Source organism: Pristiophorus japonicus, chromosome 21 (genome assembly GCF_044704955.1).
Source record: "Pristiophorus japonicus isolate sPriJap1 chromosome 21, sPriJap1.hap1, whole genome shotgun sequence".
Classification (NCBI taxonomy): domain Eukaryota; kingdom Metazoa; phylum Chordata; class Chondrichthyes; family Pristiophoridae; genus Pristiophorus; species Pristiophorus japonicus.
This window is the reverse complement of record NC_091997.1, coordinates 82776287-82796703: the sequence shown is the minus strand read 5'-3', so window position 1 is coordinate 82796703 and position 20417 is coordinate 82776287. Positions and strand designations below refer to the sequence as shown.

The 20417-nt window shown below is 52.8% G+C and overlaps 1 protein-coding gene across 2 annotated transcripts in view; it reads left to right on the top strand.

Moving 5' to 3' along the window:
* ptpn9a (protein tyrosine phosphatase non-receptor type 9a) overlaps nt 1–20417 on the top strand; it is a 285425-nt gene that overhangs the window by 176024 nt on the left and 88984 nt on the right. For both annotated transcript variants that reach the window (XM_070865136.1, XM_070865135.1), the window contains exon 5: nt 833–938. In XM_070865136.1, the coding sequence (XP_070721237.1) occupies nt 833–938 (106 nt within the window). The remainder of the gene's footprint in view (nt 1–832; nt 939–20417) is intronic.

The window sequence follows — 20417 nt, the reverse complement described above, 5'->3', positions numbered from 1 at the left end:
TCCTTTCCTGATATGTATACCCTTGCATATTTCTAGTATCATCCTTGTAAATCTTCTCTGCACCCTCTCCAGTGCCTCTATATCCTTTTTATAATATGGCAACCAGAATTGTACACCGTACTCTTAAGTGTGGTCTAACCAAGGTTCGATACAGGTTTCGCATAACTTACCTACTTTTCAATTTTATACCTCTAGAAATAGACCCTAGTGTTTGGTTTGCTTTTCATGGCCTTGCTAATCTTTTCTGCAACTTTTACTGATTTGTGTGTTTGTACTCCGAGATCCCTTTGTTCCTCTACCCCACCCAGACTCGCACCGTCCCAGTAATAAGTGACCTCCCTATTCTTCCTACCAAAATATAATACCTCACATTTATCTGTTGAGCAACAGTTAAGCTGCTTCGAAGCAGACCGTTTTCAGTGTATAAGCAGTTTGTCTCTGTCAGTGTACATGATGTAAATATGGCTTCTCCTGTCCAAACAATGTATTTAAAATATAACAGCAATTTAACACTCAAATCTTTTCAGAAAGTAGTATTTTCCTCCCAATAGTTCCTTTAATATTTGAACTGATTCTCCAGCAATAAAAATGTTAGTCCTTCAGCATCACCCTGCTCAATCTGAGATGGGTGGATTTTTGTAAAACTAAGATATTAGGGGATATGGGGTAAAGGTAGGTATATGGAGTTAGGTCACAGATCAGCCATGATCTCATTGAATGGTGGCGGAACAGGCTCGAAAGGCTGAATGACCCCCTCCTGTTCCTATGTTCAATGTTCCAATCATTCCTTCAAACCGGTTTCTAATCTTCATGGGTATTTTTGTTTTCTCAGTTTTGAGACTCAAAGAAACGGGCTGGTGTTCATTTATGATATGGCCGGCTCTGCGTACACCAACTTTGAGTACGACCTAAGCAAGAAGATTCTTCACCTGTTGAAGGTAGGTCACCAAACATCATTGGCTTGCATGTTCTTGTCCATCCCTGCGCACTGAAAAATGTTGGAAATGCAGCAACTCTTGGAACGGTGGTACCAGGCAGGGCCGGGGGCTCCACCTCCCAAATCCAAGAGTTTGCAATTTACTCAGAGGTTGACTTAAAAAAAATAATAATGGGTTAGATGGCCCCATTCTGGTGTTTGGCAAAGCTATTTCAGACTTCTGGAAAATAATTCTTTGGTGACTGGATAGGACTTAATTGGTTGGTTTCTCCTTATTTTTTGAATGATGTTGTTGTTTATGTACCTAACTGCTACTCTCTTCTCTCCATTGTTGCTCACTTTGATCTGTGCGTGTATTGGTTTCAGTTATTTGCATCACTCTGTATCTTTTTTAAGAACATAAGAAATAAGATCAGGAGTGGGCCATACGACCCCTTGAGCGTGCTCTGCCATTCAATAAGATCATGGCTGATCTTCTACTTCAACTCCACTTGCCTGCATTGTCCCCATATCCGTTGATTCCCTTAATATCCAAAAATCGATCGAACTCTGTCTTGAATATACTCATGCACTGAGCCTCCACATCCCTCTGGGGTGGAGAATTCCAAAGATTCACCACCCTCTGAGTGAAGAAATTTCACCTCATCTCAGTCCTAAATGGCTGACCCCTTATTCTGAGACTGTGACCCCTAGTTCTATACTCCCAGGCAAGGGGAAACATCCTCACTGCATCTACCCTATCAAGCGTTGTATGAATGTTGTATGTTTCAATGAGATCACCTCTCATTCTTCTAAACTCTAGAGAATATAGGCCTAGTCTACTCAATCTCTCCTCATAGGACAATCCCCCCATTCCAGGAATCTGGTGAACCCAGGTCTGGTGAACCTTCGTTGCACTCCCTCAATGGCAAGTATATCCTTTCTTGTACACAATACTCCATGGTCTCACCAGGGCTCTATATAATTGCAGTGAGACATCTTTACTCTTATACTCAAACCCTCTTGTAAATAAAGTCCAACATACCATTTGCTTTCTTAATTACTTGCTGTACCTGCATGTTAACTTTCAGTGATTGGTGTACAAGGACACCCAGGTCCCTCTGAACACCAACATTTCCCAATCTCTCACCATTTAAAAAATACTCTGCTTTTCTACCAAGTGAATAACTTCACATTTTCCCACATTATATTCCATTTGCCATGTTCTTGCCCACTCACTTACCCTGTCTATATCCCCGTGAAGCCTCTTTGCATCCTCCTCACAACTTGCATTCCCACCTAGCTTTGTATCATCAGCAAACTTGGATATATTACATTTGGTCCCCTCATCCCAATCATTGATATAGATTGTGAATAGCTAGTTTACAGCCTGCTCTGTTTTCTGCCAGTTAACCAATCCTCAATCCATGCTCGTATATTCCCTAATTTTGTTTAATAACCTCTAATGTGGCACCTTATCAAACGCCTTCTGAAAATACACCACATCCATTGGTTCCCCCTTATCTATTCTGCTAGTTACAACCTCAAAAAAATCTAATAGATTTGTCTAACGTGATTTCTCTTTCAGAAAATCCACGTTGAGTCTTCTCAATCTTATTTTTGAAGTGTCCTGTTACCACATCCTTAATAATAGATTCTAGCATTTTCCTTACTACTGATGTCAGGTTAATTGGTCTGTAGTTCCCCGTTTTCTCTCTCCCTTCTTTCTTAAATAATGGGGTTACATTAGCTACCTTCCAATCCGCGGGAACTGTTCTAGAATCTATGGAATTTTGGAAGATGGCAACCAATGCATCCACTATTTCTATAGCTATCTCGTTCAAAACCCTGGGATGCAGGCCATCAGGTCCAGGGGATTTATCGGCTTTTAGTCCCGTTAAAGTCTCCAGTACCAAATTTTTTCTAATACTGATTTCTTTCAGTACCTTGGCAAGTTTTTACGTCTTCTGTGAAGTCAGTCACAAAATATTTGTTTAATTTCTCTGCTATTTCCTTATTCCTCATTATAATTTCTCCTGTCTCAGCCTGTAAGGGACCTATATTTACTTTTGCTAATCATTTTCTTTTTATATACTTATAGAAGCTTTTACAGCCTGTTTTTATGTCCCTCACAAGTTTACTCTCCTATTCTATTTTCCCTTTCTTCCCGAATTTCTTGGTCCTCCTTTGTTGAATTCTAAAATCCTCCCAATCCTCAGGTTTGCTGCTCTTTTTGACAACATTATAAGCCTCTTCCTTTGATCAATACTATTTTTAACTTCTCTTGTTCACCACTTTTCCTGTGGGGTTTAAAAATTAAAATTTAATCAGGAGTGAATCTGTAGGAAAGTAGCTGGCTTGGTTTTTCAAAAATTAATTCATGGGATATGGGCATTGCTGGCAAGGCTGGCATTTATTGACCATCCCTTTTTGCCCTCAAGAAGATGGTGGTGAGCTGCCTTCTTGAACCGCTGCAGTCCGTGTGGTGGAGGTGCTCCCACAGTGCTGTTGGGAAGGGGGGTTCCAGGATTTTGACCCAGCGACGTTGAAGGAACGGCCGCTATATTTCCGAGTCAGGATGGTGTGTGACTTGGAGGGGAACGTGGAGGTGGTGGTGTTCCCATGCGCCTGCTGCCCTTGTCTTTCTGGGTGGCGGAGGGCACAGGTTTGGGAGGTGCTGCCAAAGAACAGGGTGAAGAAATAGCTTAAGGAATATATGACCATGGATTGAGGATTGGTTAACGGCCAGAAAACAGAGCAGGCTGCAACCAGTGGAGTGCCTCAAGAATTGGTGCTTGGGCCTCAACTATTCACAACCTATATCAATTGGATGAGGGGATCAAATGTAATATATCCAAGCTTGCTGGTGATACAAAGCTAGGTGGGAATGTAAGCTGTAAGGAGGATGCAAAGATGTTTCAAAGGGATATAGACAGGCTAAGTTGCCATATAGGGCAAGAGAAGGGAGAAAGTGGCCTTGCCCAATAGTGTATCGCTGTGATTAGTCCGTTTCTACTCTATTGACTGCCTGGGTTATGTCCTTTGAGTAATGGAGGTTAACCTCTTTTGAATGAGGAACAGCGAGAGGTAATTTATCTATTTTGGCAGTCTTAGAAAATAAATATAACTTCTTTTCTGTGTGTATGGCTTAGTTGTGTCATCAGATAAGAAAGTGCCCATGGAATAAGGATTCATGGTTCTCCCTTTTTAGTTAGTTGTGTTTATAAATAGCACGAGTTCTGTTTGAAATGCTTTGAGGATGCATTTTAACAGTTGCATGTGAACGTACTCAATGTTTCATCTTTATTTCCTTTTCTTCTTATCCTGTTGTTAATTCTATTTCCTTTCCTTATTCTACCTGAAGGTATTTGAAGTCGCCCCTCCCCAGCTCTGTAACCTCCTCCAGACCGACAACTCGCCCTCCCTTTTAAGCTGAGTGGACGTGCAGCCCCCCCCTCCCCCGGTGTCTCGCGCAGTGCCCCCCCCTCCCCCGGTGTCTCGCGCAGTGCCACCCCCCCCTCCCCCGGTGTCTCGCGCAGTGTCCCCCCCCTCCCCCCCGGTGTCTCGCGCAGTGCCCCCCCCCTCCCCCGGTGTCTCGCGCAGTGCTCCCCCCCCGGTGTCTCGCGCAGTGCCCCCCCCCCTCCCCACCGGTGTCTCGCGCAGTGCCCCCCCCCCTCCCCCGGTGTCTCGCTCAGTTCCCCCCCCACTCCCCCCCGGTGTCTCGCGCAGTGCCCCCCCCCCCTCCCCCCCGGTGTCTCGCTCAGTTCCCCCCCCCCCTCCCCCCCGGTGTCTCGCTCAGTTCCCCCCCCACTCCCCCCCGGTGTCTCGCGCAGTGCCCCCCCCCCCTCCCCCCCGGTGTCTCGCTCAGTTCCCCCCCCCCTCCCCCCTGGTGTCTCACGCAGTGCCCCCCCCCCCCCCCCGGTGTCTCGCGCAGTGCCCCCCCGCCTCCCCCCGGTGTCTCGCGCAGTGCCCCCCCCCCCCCCCCCCGGTGTCTCGCGCAGTGCCCCCCCGCCTCCCCCCCGGTGTCTCGCGCAGTGCCCCCCCCCCCCCTCCCCCGGTGTCTCACTCAGTTCCCCCCCCCCCTCCCCCCTGGTGTCTCACGCAGTGCCCCCCCCCCCCCCCCCGGTGTCTCGCGCAGTGCCCCCCCCCCCCCCCCCGGTGTCTCGCGCAGTGCCCCCCCCCCCCCCCCCGGTGTCTCGCGCAGTGCCCCCCCGCCTCCCCCCTGGTGTCTCACGCAGTGCCCCCCCCCCCCCCCCCGGTGTCTCACTCAGTTCCCCCCCCCCCCTCCCCCTCGGTGTCTCACGCAGTGCCCCCCCCCCCCCGGTGTCTCGCGCAGTGCCCCCCTCCCCCCCTGGTGTCTCGCGCAGTGCCCCCCCCCCCCCCCCCCGGTGTCTCACTCAGTTCCCCCCCCACTCCCCCCCGGTGTCTCGCGCAGTGCCCCCCCCTCCCCCTCGGTGTCTCGCTCAGTTCCCCCCCCCTCCCCCTCGGTGTCTCGCTCAGTTCCCCCCCCCCTCCCCCCCGGTGTCTCGCGCAGTGCCCCCCCCTCCCCCGGTGTCTCGCTCAGTTCCCCCCCCACTCCCCCCCGGTGTCTCGCGCAGTGCCCCCCCCTCCCCCTCGGTGTCTCGCGCAGTGCCCCCCCCCCCCCGGTGTCTCGCGCAGTGCCCCCCTCCCCCCCTGGTGTCTCGCGCAGTGCCCCCCGCCTCCCCGCCGGTGTCTCGCGCAGTGCCCCCCCCCCTCCCCCCCGGTGTCTCGCGCAGTGCCCCCCCCCCCTCCCCGCCGGTGTCTCGCGCAGTGCCCCCCCCCCTCCCCGCCGGTGTCTCGCGCAGTGCCCCCCCCCTCCCCCCCGGTGTCTCGCGCAGTGCCCCCCCCCCTCCCCCCTGGTGTCTCGCGCAGTGCCCCCCCCTCCCCCTCGGTGTCTCGCTCAGTGCCCCCCCCCCTCCCCCCCGGTGTCTCGCTCAGTTCCCCCCCCCCCCTCCCCCCCGGTGTCTCGCTCAGTTCCCCCCCCACTCCCCCCCGGTGTCTCGCGCAGTGCCCCCCCCCCTCCCCCCCGGTGTCTCGCTCAGTTCCCCCCCCCCCCTCCCCCCCGGTGTCTCGCTCAGTTCCCCCCCCACTCCCCCCCGGTGTCTCGCGCAGTGCCCCCCCCCCCCCCCCCCCCCGGTGTCTCGCTCAGTTCCCCCCCCCCCTCCCCCCCGGTGTCTCGCTCAGTTCCCCCCCCACTCCCCCCGGTGTCTCGCGCAGTGCCCCCCCCCCTCCCCCCTGGTGTCTCGCGCAGTGCCCCCCCCTCCCCCTCGGTGTCTCGCGCAGTGCCCCCCTCCCCCCTGGTGTCTCGCGCAGTGCCCCCCCCTCCCCCCTGGTGTCTCGCGCAGTGCCCCCCTCCCCCCCTGGTGTCTCGCGCAGTGCCCCCCCGCCTCCCCGCCGGTGTCTCGCGCAGTGCCCCCCCCTCCCCCCCTGGTGTCTCGCGCAGTGCCCCCCCCTCCCCCCCGGTGTCTCGCGCAGTGCCCCCCCCCCTCCCCCCTGGTGTCTCGCGCAGTGCCCCCCCCTCCCCCCTGGTGTCTCGCGCAGTGCCCCCCCCTCCCCCTCGGTGTCTCGCGCAGTGCCCCCCTCCCCCCCGGTGTCTCGCGCAGTGCCCCCCCCCCTCCCCCCTGGTGTCTCGCGCAGTGCCCCCCCCCTCCCCCCCGGTGTCTCGCGCAGTGCCCCCCCCCCTCCCCGCCGGTGTCTCGCGCAGTGCCCCCCCCCCCTCCCCCCCGGTGTCTCGCGCAGTGCCCCCCCCCCCTCCCCCCTGGTGTCTCGCGCAGTGCCCCCCCCTCCCCCCTGGTGTCTCGCGCAGTGCCCCCCCCTCCCCCCCGGTGTCTCGCGCAGTGCCCCCCCCCTCCCCCCCGGTGTCTCGCGCAGTGCCCCCCCCCTCCCCCCCGGTGTCTCGCGCAGCTGGTGAGCCGGATTTTAAATTGGAAAAATACCTGCATGTGCGGAATTCTGAATGGGCTGCGCGGCACCCCCCAAAAAATGTCAGGGAACATTGCCGACAAGCCTCCGTGAACTCTGCGTTCCTCCCATTCTGGCCTCTTCTGCATCCCCGATATCTTTTGCCCCAACAACGGCAGCCATGCCTTCAGTTGTTTCGGCCCTAATCTGGAATTCACTCGCTAAACCTCTTAATCTCTCTCTCTCCATCACTCACTCACTTACCTCACTCTCACTCTCACTCACCTCACTCACTCGCTCGATCGCTGTGGCACAGGGGGCAGCACCCTCGCCTCTGAGTCAGAAGGTTGTGGGTTCAAGTCCCACTCCAGGAACTTGGGCACAAAAATCTAGGCTGACACTCCCAGTGCAGTGCTGAGGGAGTGCTGCACTGTCGAGGTGCCGTTTTTCGGATGAGACGTTAAACTGAGGTCCCGCCTGCTCTCTCAGGTGGACGCAAAAGATCCCACGGCACTATTTCGAAGAAGAGCAGGGGAGTTATCCCCGATGTCCTGCCCAATATTTATCCCTCAATCAACATAACAAAAACAGATTATCTGGTAATTATCACATTGCTGTTTGTGGGAGCTTGCTGTGTGCAAATTGGCTGCTGCGTTTCCCACGTGACTACACTCCAAAAGTACTTCATTGGCTGTAAAGCGCTTTGAGACGTGAAAGGCGCTATATAAATGCATGTTTTTCTTTCTCCTTCTTTATGACACTCCTTAAAACCTACCTATTTGGCCAAGCCTTTGGCCACCTGAACGAATATCTCCTTATGTGGCTCAGTGTCAAATTTTGTGAAAACTCTCCTGTGGAGGGCTTTGGGATGTTTCACTACATTAAATAAATACAAGTTATTGTTGATCAGGAAAATAAATGTCATTAGAAACTAGTAGGTATGAAATGAAGATGTTTTAACTGCTGGTATTACAGGAAGAATACTCGCAGTCTGTAGTGTGGAATAGTTCTCATTATCAGTGTCATGGTAATGCAAGAAAATCCAGTCATTTTTATGTGGTCACTGGGGGGGTGTATATCTCACCATAACTTGTCTCCCCATTCATATTTAAGGTCAAGTTGTGTCACAGTCTGCCAGCCATCCTGCACCTATTTGTTTAAAAAGATGTTTTTTTTTTGTCGACTACCTATGCCACCCGTTCACAGAACTGGAGCTAACTTGATGATTGTTTAGCAAATCTTGACGTGTTCAACAACTCCATTATTGTCCATTTGAAGAATTAGAAAGTTGTATCTGAAAGTCGGGTTTCGTTTTTAACGCATGATTCCAGATCGTTTCACTTTGTGTCAGCCGTGGCTCAGTGGGCAGCACTCTCGCCTCTGAGTCAGAAGGTTGCTCCTGTGGCAGTCCCCGACAGTCGCGCCCTTTTATGGGCCCCTCCGACTGCCGCTGGCTGTTACCGTGTTCTGGACCAGAGGAAATAATTTCTCTCTATCTACCCTATCAACTCATTTAATCAGCCGTCGCACACCAGCCACCACACGGGCTTGACAGAGCTAGGTCTTGGTCCAGTGGCAAGGATTACCTAAGATGACTGAGACCAGCTCTACTGCATGGACCTAGTGCGCGCACGTATCGCAGGCTGACACTCCAGTGCAGTGCTGAGGGAGTGCTGCACTGTCGGAGGTGCCGTCTTTCAGATGAGATGTTAATCCGAGATCCCGTCTGCTCCTCTCAGGTGGACACAAAAGATCCCATGGCACTATTTTGATTAAGAGCAGGGGAGTTCTCCCCGGTGTCCTGGCCAATATTTATCCCTTAATCAGCATCACTAACACACATGATCTGGTCATATATCACATTGCTGTTTGTGGGAGCTTGCTGTGCGCAAATTGGCTGCTGCGTTTCCCACATCATAACAGTGACTACACTCCAAAAGTACTTCATTGGCTGTAAAGCGCTTTGGGACATCCTGAGGTCGTTAAAGGTGCTATATAAATGGAGCGGCGAGCGGCGGCCTTGGGCAGCATGGGGGCCCTGACCTGCGAGAGACCATCAGCGGCAGGTCGGGGCCATAAAAGGAGCGGCGTGGAGGCATACCACTACAAAGTGCAGCGTGAGCTGGTGCAGGCGGGCGACAGTGATGTCAGCAAGGTCCAGGATGGTGATTGGCGCGTGGGAAGATGCAGCAGGAACGGCAAGATCGGGGCGAAGGAGCGGCGAGAGACTGTGAAGGAATGTGATTGGGGCCCAGGAGAGGCGTGAGTTCGGGGCCAGGGGCCCAGGGCCAGCACGGGCCAGCCCACACTGCGATGTGTGTGCACACTAGGTCCGTGCAGCAGGGCAGGTTCTGGTTAACCCTTGCCACTGGACCAAGACCTAGCTCTGTCAAGCCCGTGTGGTGGCTGGTGTGCAACGGCCACGAAACGTTAAAAAAATCCACGCACAGGCATCTTCCACCCTTCAGGATGTAGTTCGGGTTCTTCTTTCGAAACACTTGTGAACTCATCCTTTTTTTTGGCTTGGAAGCAAGTCATCCTCGCTTCGAGGGACCGCCTATGAAGAAAATCTAAATGTGAGTCTTTTTTTTAAACCCACCAGTTCTTCTCCCAGACTTGATTTCCTTGAGTGTTCTGTCTGATTTCCTTGTTTTTTTTCTTCTCCCTGTGCGGTAGCTATATACATTTACAGAAGCAGCACTGCGCTTAACTCAGCTTGCATTTATATAGCGCCTTTAACATAGAAAAACGTCCTAAGGCGCTTCACAGAGACATGAGGGAAAAAATGGACACCAAGCCCAAGAAGGAGATATTAAGTAGGATGACCAATAGCTTGGTGGAAGAGGTAGTGATACAGAGAGTCACAGAGAGAGGAAGAGGGGGAGGTGGAGAGGGATTTAGAGAAGGAATTCCAGAGCTTAGAAGCTAGATTGCCTTAAGGCACGGCCACTAATGGCCGGGTGAAGGGAAAGAGGAATGCACAAGAGGCCTGAGTCTGAGGAAAAGACAGTTTGGGGAGAGCGTTGTAGAGCTGGAGGTGGGTTTACAGAGATGGGGAGGGGGATGGGAAGAGGGGGTTACAGAGATGGGGAGGGAGGGTTTCAGAGATGGGGAGTGGGTTACAGAGATGCGGAGGGGTTTGGGGCGGGGGGGGGTTACAGAGGTGGGGAGGGGTTTGGGGAGGGGGTTACAGAGATGGGGAGGGGTTTGGGGAGGGGGTTACAGAGATGGGGAGCGGGGGTTACAGAGATGGGGAGGGGGTTACAGATTTGGGGAGGGGGTTACAGAGATGGGAAGGGGTTTGGGGAGGGGGTTACAGAGATGGGAGGGGGTTACAGAGATGGGGAGGGGTTTGAGGAGGGGGTTACAGAGATGGGAAGGGGTTTTGGGAGGGGGTTACAGAGTTGGGGAGGGGGGTTACAGAGTTGGGGAGGGGGTTACAGAGATGGGGAGGGGGTTACAGAGATGGGAAGGGGTTTGGGGAGGGGGTTACAGAGATGGGAAGGGGTTTGGGGAGGGGGTTACAGAGATGGGGAGGGGTTTGGGGAGGGGTTTACAGAGTTGGGGAAGGGATTACAGAGATGGGGAGGGGGTTACAGAGATGGGGAGGGGGTTACAGAGATGGGGAGCGGTTTGGGGAGGGGGTTACAGAGATGGGGAGGGGGTTACAGAGATGGGGAGCGATTTGGGGAGGGGTTTACAGAGTTGGGGAGGGGGTTACAGAGATGGGGAGCGGTTTGGGGAGGGGGTTACAGAGATGGGGAGCGGTTTGGGGAGGGGTTTACAGAGTTGGGGAGGGGGTTACAGAGATGGGGAGGGGGTTACAGAGATGGGGAGCGGTTTGGGGAGGGGGTTACAGAGATGGGGAGGGGTTTGGGGAGGGGGTTACAGAGATGTGGAGGGGGTTACAGAGATGGGGAGGTGGTTACAGAGATGGGGAGGGGTTTGGGGAGGGGTTTACAGAGATGGGGAGGGGTTTGGGGAGGGGGTTACAGAAATGGGGTGGGGGTTACAGAGATGGGGAGGTGGTTACAGAGATGGGGAGGGGTTTGGGGAGGGGTTTACAGAGATGGGGAGGGGGTTACAGAGTTGGGGAGGGGTTACAGAGATGGGGAGGGGTTTGGGGAGGGGGTTACAGAGATAGGGAGGGGGTTACAGAGATGGGGAGCGGTTTGGGGAGGTGGTTACAGAGATGGGGAGGGGTTTACAGAGATGGGGAGGGGTTTACAGAGATGGGGAGGGGTTACAGAAATGGGGAGGGGTTTGTGGAGGGGGTTACAGAGATGGGGAGGGGTTTGTGGAGGTGGTTACAGAGATGGGGAGGGGTTTGGGGAGGTGGTTACAGAGATGGGGAGGGGTTTACAGAGATGGGGAGGGGTTTGGGGAGGTGGTTACAGAGATGGGGAGGGGTTTGGGGAGGGGGTTACAGAGATGGGGAGGGGGTTACAGAGATGGGGAGTGGTTTGGGGAGGGGTTTACAGAGATGGGGAGGGGGTTACAGAGTTGGGGAGGGGTTTGGGGAGGGATTTAGAGAGTTGGGGAGGGGGTTACAGAGATGGGGAGGGATTTGGGGAGGGGGTTACAGAGATGGGGAGGGGGTTACAGAGATGGGGAGGGGGTTACAGAGATGGGGAGGGGTTTACAGAGTTGGGGAGGGGGTTACAGAGATGGGGAGGGGTTTGGGGAGGGGTTTACAGAGATGGGAAGGGGTTACAGAGATGGGGAGGGGGTTGCAGAGATGGGGAGGGGTATGGGGAGGGGGTTACAGAGATGGGGAGGGAGTTACAGAGATGGGGAGGGGTTTGGGGAGGGGGTTACAGAGATGGGGAGGGAGGGTTTCAGAGATGGGGAGTGGGTTACAGAGATGCGGACGGGTTTGGGGCGGGGGGTTACAGAGATGGGGAGGGGGTTACAGAGATGGGAAGGGGTTTGGGGAGGGGGTTACAGAGATGGGGAGGGGTTTGGGGAGGGGGTTACAGAGATGGGGAGCGGGGGTTACAGATTTGGGGAGGGGGTTACAGATTTGGGGAGGGGGTTACAGAGATGGGGAGGGGGTTACAGAGATGGGAAGGGGTTTGGGGAGGGGGTTACAGAGATGGGGAGGGGGTTACAGAGATGGGAAGGGGTTTGGGGAGGGGGTTACAGAGATGGGAGGGGGTTACAGAGATGGGGAGGGGTTTGGGGAGGGGGTTACAGAGATGGGAAGTGGTTTTGGGAGGGGGTTACAGAGTTGGGGAGGGGGGTTACAGAGTTGGGAAGGGGGTTACAGAGATGGGGAGGGGGTTACAGAGATGGGAAGGGGTTTGGGGAGGGGGTTACAGAGATGGGAAGGGGTTTGGGGAGGGGGTTACAAAGATGGGGAGGGGTTTGGGGAGGGGTTTACAGAGATGGGGAGGGGGTTACAGAGATGGGGAGCGGTTTGGGGAGGGGGTTACAGAGATGGGGAGGGGTTTGGGGAGGGGGTTACAGAGATGTGGAGGGGTTTACAGAGTTGGGGAGGGGTTACAGAGATGGGGAGGGGTTTGGGGAGGGGGTTACAGAAATGGGGAGGGGGTTACAGAGTTGGGGAGGGGTTACAGAGATGGGGAGGGGTTTGGGGAGGGGGTTACAGAGATAGGGAGGGGGTTACAGAGATGGGGAGCGGTTTGGGGAGGTGGTTACAGAGATGGGGAGGGGTTTACAGAGATGGGGAGGGGTTTACAGAGATGGGGAGGGGGTTACAGAGTTGGGGAGGGGTTACAGAAATGGGGAGGGGTTTGTGGAGGGGGTTACAGAGATGGGGAGGGGTTTGGGGAGGTGGTTACAGAGATGGGGAGGGGTTTGGGGAGGTGGTTACAGAGATGGGGAGGGGTTTACAGAGATGGGGAGGGGTTTGGGGAGGTGGTTACAGAGATGGGGAGGGGTTTGGGGAGGGGGTTACAGAGATGGGGAGCGGTTTGGGGAGGGGGTTACAGAGATGGGGAGGGGTTTGGGGAGGGGGTTACAGAGATGTGGAGGGGGTTACAGAGATGGGGAGGTGGTTACAGAGATGGGGAGGGGTTTGGGGAGGGGTTTACAGAGATGGGGAGGGGTTTGGGGAGGGGGTTACAGAAATGGGGTGGGGGTTACAGAGATGGGGAGGTGGTTACAGAGATGGGGAGGGGTTTGGGGAGGGGTTTACAGAGATGGGGAGGGGGTTACAGAGTTGGGGAGGGGTTACAGAGATGGGGAGGGGTTTGGGGAGGGGGTTACAGAGATAGGGAGGGGGTTACAGAGATGGGGAGCGGTTTGGGGAGGTGGTTACAGAGATGGGGAGGGGTTTACAGAGATGGGGAGGGGTTTACAGAGATGGGGAGGGGTTACAGAAATGGGGAGGGGTTTGTGGAGGGGGTTACAGAGATGGGGAGGGGTTTGTGGAGGTGGTTACAGAGATGGGGAGGGGTTTGGGGAGGTGGTTACAGAGATGGGGAGGGGTTTGGGGAGGTGGTTACAGAGATGGGGAGGGGTTTGGGGAGGGGGTTACAGAGATGGGGAGGGGGTTACAGAGATGGGGAGTGGTTTGGGGAGGGGTTTACAGAGATGGGGAGGGGGTTACAGAGTTGGGGAGGGGTTTGGGGAGGGATTTAGAGAGTTGGGGAGGGGGTTACAGAGATGGGGAGGGATTTGGGGAGGGGGTTACAGAGATGGGGAGGGGGTTACAGAGATGGGGAGGGGGTTACAGAGATGGGGAGGGGTTTACAGAGTTGGGGAGGGGGTTACAGAGATGGGGAGGGGTTTGGGGAGGGGTTTACAGAGATGGGAAGGGGTTACAGAGATGGGGAGGGGGTTGCAGAGATGGGGAGGGGTATGGGGAGGGGGTTACAGAGATGGGGAGGGAGTTACAGAGATGGGGAGGGGTTTGGGGAGGTGGTTACAGAGATGGGGAGGGGTTTGGGGAGGGGGTTACAGAGATGGGGAGCGGTTTGGGGAGGGGGTTACAGAGATGGGGAGGGGTTTGGGGAGGGGGTTACAGAGATGTGGAGGGGGTTACAGAGATGGGGAGGTGGTTACAGAGATGGGGAGGGGTTTGGGGAGGGGTTTACAGAGATGGGGAGGGGTTTGGGGAGGGGGTTACAGAAATGGGGTGGGGGTTACAGAGATGGGGAGGTGGTTACAGAGATGGGGAGGGGTTTGGGGAGGGGTTTACAGAGATGGGGAGGGGGTTACAGAGTTGGGGAGGGGTTACAGAGATGGGGAGGGGTTTGGGGAGGGGGTTACAGAGATAGGGAGGGGGTTACAGAGATGGGGAGCGGTTTGGGGAGGTGGTTACAGAGATGGGGAGGGGTTTACAGAGATGGGGAGGGGTTTACAGAGATGGGGAGGGGTTACAGAAATGGGGAGGGGTTTGTGGAGGGGGTTACAGAGATGGGGAGGGGTTTGTGGAGGTGGTTACAGAGATGGGGAGGGGTTTGGGGAGGTGGTTACAGAGATGGGGAGGGGTTTGGGGAGGTGGTTACAGAGATGGGGAGGGGTTTGGGGAGGGGGTTACAGAGATGGGGAGGGGGTTACAGAGATGGGGAGTGGTTTGGGGAGGGGTTTACAGAGATGGGGAGGGGGTTACAGAGTTGGGGAGGGGTTTGGGGAGGGATTTAGAGAGTTGGGGAGGGGGTTACAGAGATGGGGAGGGATTTGGGGAGGGGGTTACAGAGATGGGGAGGGGGTTACAGAGATGGGGAGGGGGTTACAGAGATGGGGAGGGGTTTACAGAGTTGGGGAGGGGGTTACAGAGATGGGGAGGGGTTTGGGGAGGGGTTTACAGAGATGGGAAGGGGTTACAGAGATGGGGAGGGGGTTGCAGAGATGGGGAGGGGTATGGGGAGGGGGTTACAGAGATGGGGAGGGAGTTACAGAGATGGGGAGGGGTTTGGGGAGGGGGTTACAGAGATGGGGAGGTAGGGTTTCAGAGATGGGGAGTGGGTTACAGAGATGCGGACGGGTTTGGGGCGGGGGGGGTTACAGAGATGGGGAGGGGTTTGGGGAGGGGTTTACAGAGATGGGGAGGGGTTTGGGGAGGGGGTTACAGAGATGGGGAGCGGGGGTTACAGATTTGGGGAGGGGGTTACAGATTTGGGGAGGGGGTTACAGAGATGGGGAGGGGGTTACAGAGATGGGAAGGGGTTTGGGGAGGGGGTTACAGAGATGGGGAGGGGGTTACAGAGATGGGAAGGGGTTTGGGGAGGGGGTTACAGAGATGGGGAGGGGGTTACAGAGATGGGGAGGGGGTTACAGAGATGGGGAGTGGTTTACAGAGTTGGGGAGGGGGTTACAGAGTTGGGGAGGGGGTTACAGAGATGGGGAGGGGTTTGGGGAGGGGTTTACAGAGATGGGAAGGGGTTACAGAGATGGGGAGGGGGTTACAGAGATGGGGATGGGTATGGGGAGGGGGTTACAGAGATGGGGAGGGGTTTGGGGAGGGGGTTACAGAGATGGGGAGGGGTTTGGGGGTTACAGAGATGGGGAGGGGTTTGGGGAGGGGGGTTACAGAGATGGGGAGCGGTTTGGGGAGGGGGTTACAGAGATGGGGAGGAGTTTGGGGAGCGGGGTTACAGAGATGGGGAGGGGGTTACAGAGATGGGGAGCGGTTTGGGGAGGGGGTTACAGAGATGGGGAGGAGTTTGGGGAGCGGGGTTACAGAGATGGGGAGGGGGTTACAGAGATGGGGAGCGGTTTGGGGAGGGGGGTTACAGAGATGGGGAGGGTTACAGAGATGGGGAGCGGTTTGGGGAGGGGGTTCCAGAGATGGGGAGGGGCGAGGCCATGCAGAAACTGATGCAGAAAGTGATGTGCAAGTTAAATGTTTCTGACTGTTGTGTTAATTCTCTGCTGATGGATTGAAGTTGATTAATGAAATGTCCAGGGTCTGCTGTACATGGTTGGGTTGTCATTAGATCGGTTTAATCCACTCATTATTCCAGTGGAAGTTGATCAATGCTCAAGAATGTCCAAGGATGACGGTGGAGAACTTTTGAGTTATAAAATCTGTTTTTTTTTTTGAGTACAAAAAACCTCCGGTGTACATTTCGAGGAGTTTCATTAATGCATCCCCTCTGTGCTCTGGGTGCTGCAGGTCCGTGCCCCCTCCTTCCTTTTATGATGACCGCATGAACTCGTGTCTGTCGGCTCTGACAATGTATTGAATAGCTGCCCTGCTGTGGGATTGACTCAGTATTACACATGTAATCAACTGTGTTTTCTTTTAAAATGAATCTGCAGTGAGGAGAAAATGTTTTTCTTGGGGAGTAGGTGTCATGGTGCAGTTCACCCCCGGCCAGTCCAGGCTCGATCCATTTTCCATTCATCCTGAATTTCCCAACCTGGTCAGTGAGTGAGAAACGCGCACAAGTACAATATGCTGAAGCAATAGCTCCTGTTCCATCCCTCAGGTGGTCCCAAAGTTTGTACAGTGAAATATTTTTAAAGAGCAGTCATCTTGGATTTCTATAGCGCCTTTCACGACCACCGGACGTCTCAAAGCGCTTTACAGCCATTGAGTTACTTTTTGGAGTGTAGTCACTGTTGTAATGTGGGTCACGTGGCAGCCAATTTGCGCACAGCAAGCTCCCATAAACAGCAATATGACAATGACCGAATAATCTGTTTTTGTTATGTTGATTGAGGGATAAATATTGGTCTTCAGCAGAGCTGGTCTCCAGTCATCTTGGTTAATCCTTGCCACTGGATCAAGACCTAGCTCCGTCAAGCCCGTGTGGTGGCTGGTGTGCAACGGCCACCCCACGTTAAAAAAATCCACGCACAGGCATCTTCCACCCTTCAGGATGTAGTTCAGGACCTGGAATATTAGATCCTTCATTGAAACACCTGTGAACTCATCCCTTTTTGGTGTGGAAGCAAATCATCCTCGATACAAGGGACCACCTAAGAAGAAGAGAAAATATTGGCCAGGGTACCGGGGATAACTCCCCCGCTCTTCGAAATAGCGCCATGGGATCTTTTACATCCACCTGAGAGGGCAGACGCACCTCGGTTTAACGTCTCATCCGAAAGATGGCACCTCCCACAGAGCAGCGCTCCCTCAGCACTGCACTGGGAGTGTCAGCCTAGATTTATGTGCACTCAAGTCACTGGAGTAGGACTTGAACCCACAACCTTCTGACTCAGAGGCGAGTGTACTGCCCACTGAGCCAGGGCTGACACAGGTGAATTAGTGTGTGTTTCTGCTGCAAATATGTGGTTTGCCTGAAATGAATATTTCATTCAATAGAGGATGCAATATCTGAACACCCTGCCTATACTTTTACCTTCTAAATGAGCACCTCATGACTCTGGTAATTAAGGGGGGAAACTCCAGAATTGTTGGTAGCTTCATAATTGAACATAATTGTTCGTGCTTTCAGCTGCCCAGCTCCTAAGGTCTGGAATTCCCTCCCTAAACCTCGCCGCCTCTCTACCTCTCTTTCCTCCTTTAAGACATTCCTCAAAACCTACCTCTTTGATCGGCCCGAACATCTGGCTCAGTGTAAAATGTTGGTTCTCTTTTTGCTAACACTCCTGTGAAGTGTGTTGGATCGTTTTATTATGTTAAAGGTGCTATATAAACACAAGTTGTTGTCTCGCATCTCCAGTGCAACTGATCCCTTCCATACTCCTCCCTCCCAACACACCAGCGGCCACCCCACGTTACAAAATCCACACATGGGCATCTTCCACCATTCAGGATGTAGTTCGGGACCTTATTGAAACACCTGTGAACTCGTCCTTTTTTTTTTGGCGTGGAAGCTTGTCATCTCGTTTCGAGGGACTGCCTATGATGATGATGATGATGACACCAGCTACAATGACCAACTAGGATGGCCTGTCAGGTGTGTTACTGTCATATGATCAGGCTACAGGTGGGAGCTGATACATATTCACAATGTGCTCAGTCCATCCACAGCAGAAAATCAACATCACTGTGGGACAGTGACATTAGTCCATTTGAGATTTAAAATTTAGGTGTTCTTTGCTTTAATCAAATTTTACCGTTGCCCATTAAAGCAGACTCCCTCTCTTTCTCTCTTTTTCTCTTTCTCTCTTTCCTCTTTGTTCCTTCCTCTGGTTTTGATTCTGGCAGCAGAAATGATACTGCAATTGTAGCTCCATATCTGTCTAGTTAGACAGTCATGTGTACTAACGTGTTACCCTAAGATGTCTGAGCTCCTCTAATTCTGCCCTCTTGAACATCCCTGATTATAATCGCTCAACCCTTGGTGGCCGTGCCTTCTGTTGCCTTGGCCCCAAGCTTTGGAATTCCCTCCCTAAACCTCTCCGCCTCTCTACCTCTCTTTCTTCTTTATATAAGAACATAAGAATTAGGAACAGGAGTAGGCCATCTAGCCCCTCTAGCCTGTTCCGCCATTCAAAAAGATCATGGCTGATCTGGCCGTGGACTCAGCTCCACTTACCCGCCCGCTCCCCATAACCCTTAATTCACTTATTGGTTTAAAAATCTATCTATCTGTGATTTGAATACATTCAATGAGCTAGCCTCAACTGCTTCCTTGGGCAGAGAATTCCACAGATTCACAACCCTCTGGGAGAAGAAATTCTTTCTCAACTCAGTTTTAAATTGGCTCCCCCGTCTTTTGAGGCTGTGCCCCCTAGTTCTAGTCTCCCCGACCAGTGGAAACAACCTCTCTGCCTCTATCTTGTCTATCCCTTTCATTATTTTGAATGTTTCTATAAGATTACTCATCCTTCTGAACTCCAACTAGTAAAGACCCAGTCTACTCAATCTCTCATCATAAGGTAACCCCCTCATCTCCGGAATCAGCCGAGTGAATCATCTCTGTACCCCCTCCAAGGCTAGCATATCCTTCCTTAAGTAAGGTGACCAAAATTGCACGCAGTACTCCAGGTGCGGCCCCACCAATACCCTGTACAGCTGCAGCAGGACCTCCCTGCTTTTGTACTCCATCCCTCTCGCAATGAAGGCCAACATTCCATTCGCCTTCCTGATTACCTGCTGCACCTGCAAACTAACTTTTTGGGTTCACTGGGACCTACTCAAAAATGAACTTAATATTTACCAAAAAGAGTTTCATGCACAATGACCCCCAGGTCCCTCTGCACCGCAGCATGTTGTAATTTCTCCCCATTCAAATAATATTCCCTTTTACTGTTTTTTTTTCCAAGATGGATGACCTCACATTTTCCGACATTGCATTCCATCTGCCAAACCTTCGCCCATTCGCTTAACCTATCTATATCTCTTTGCAGGCTCTCTGTGTCCTCTACACAACTCGCTTTCCCACTAATCTTTGTGTCATCTGCAAATTTTGTTACACTACACTCTGTCCCCTCTTCCAGGTCATCTATGTATATTGTAAACAGTTGTGGTCCCAGCACCGATCCCTGTGGCACACCACTAACCACCGATTTCCAACCCGAAAAGGACCCATTTATCCCGACTCTCTGCTTTCTGTTAGCCAGCCAATTCTCTATCCATGCTAATACATTTCCTCTGACTTCGCGTACCTTTATCTTCTGCAGTAACCTTTTGTGTGGCACTTTATCGAATGCCTTTTGGAAATCTAAATACACCATATCCATCAGTACACCTCTATCCACCATGCTCGTTATATCCTCAAAGAATTCCAGTAAATTAGTTAAACATGATTTCCCCTTCATAAATCCATGTTGCATCTGCTTGATTGCACTATTCCTATCTAGCTGTCCCGCTATTTCTTCCTTAATGATAGCTTCAAGCATTTTCCCCACTACAGATGTTAAACTAACCGGCCTATAGTTACCTGCCTTTTGTCTGCCTCCTTTTTTAAACAGAGGCGTTACATTAGCTTCTTTCCAATCCACTGGTACCTCCCCAGAGTCCAGAGAAGTTTGGTAGATTATAACGAATGCATCTGCTATAAATTCTGCCATCTTTTTTAATACCCTGGGATGCATTTCATCAGGACCAGGGGACTTGACTACCTTGAGTCCCATTAGCCTGTCCAGCACTACCTCCCTAGTGATAGTGATTATCTCAAGGTCCTCCCTTCCCACATTCCCGTGACCAGCAATTTTTGGCATGGTTTTTGTGTCTTCCACTGTGAAGACCGAAGCAAAATAATTGTTTAAGGTCTCAGCCATTTCCACATTTCCCATTATTAAATCCCCCTTCTCATCTTCTAAGGGACCAACATTTACTTTAGTCACTCTCTTCTGTTTTATATATCGGTAAAAGCTTTTACTATCTGTTTTTATGATTTGCGCAAGTTTACTTTCGTAATCTATCTTTCCTTTCTTTATTGCTTTCTTAGTCATTCTTTGCTGTCGTTTAAAATTTTCCCAATTTTCTAGTTTCCCACTAACCTTGGCCACCTTATACGCATTGGTTTTTAATTTGATACTCTCCTTTATTTCCTTGGTTATCCACGGCTGGTTATCCCTTCTCTTACCGCTCTTTTTCACTGGAATATATTTTTGTTGAGCACTATGAAAGAGCTCCTTAAAAGTTCTCCACTGTTCCTCAATTGTGCCACCGTTTAGTCTGTATTCCCAATCTACTTTAGCCAACTCTGCCCTTATCCCACTGTAGTCCCCTTTGTTTAAGCATAGTATG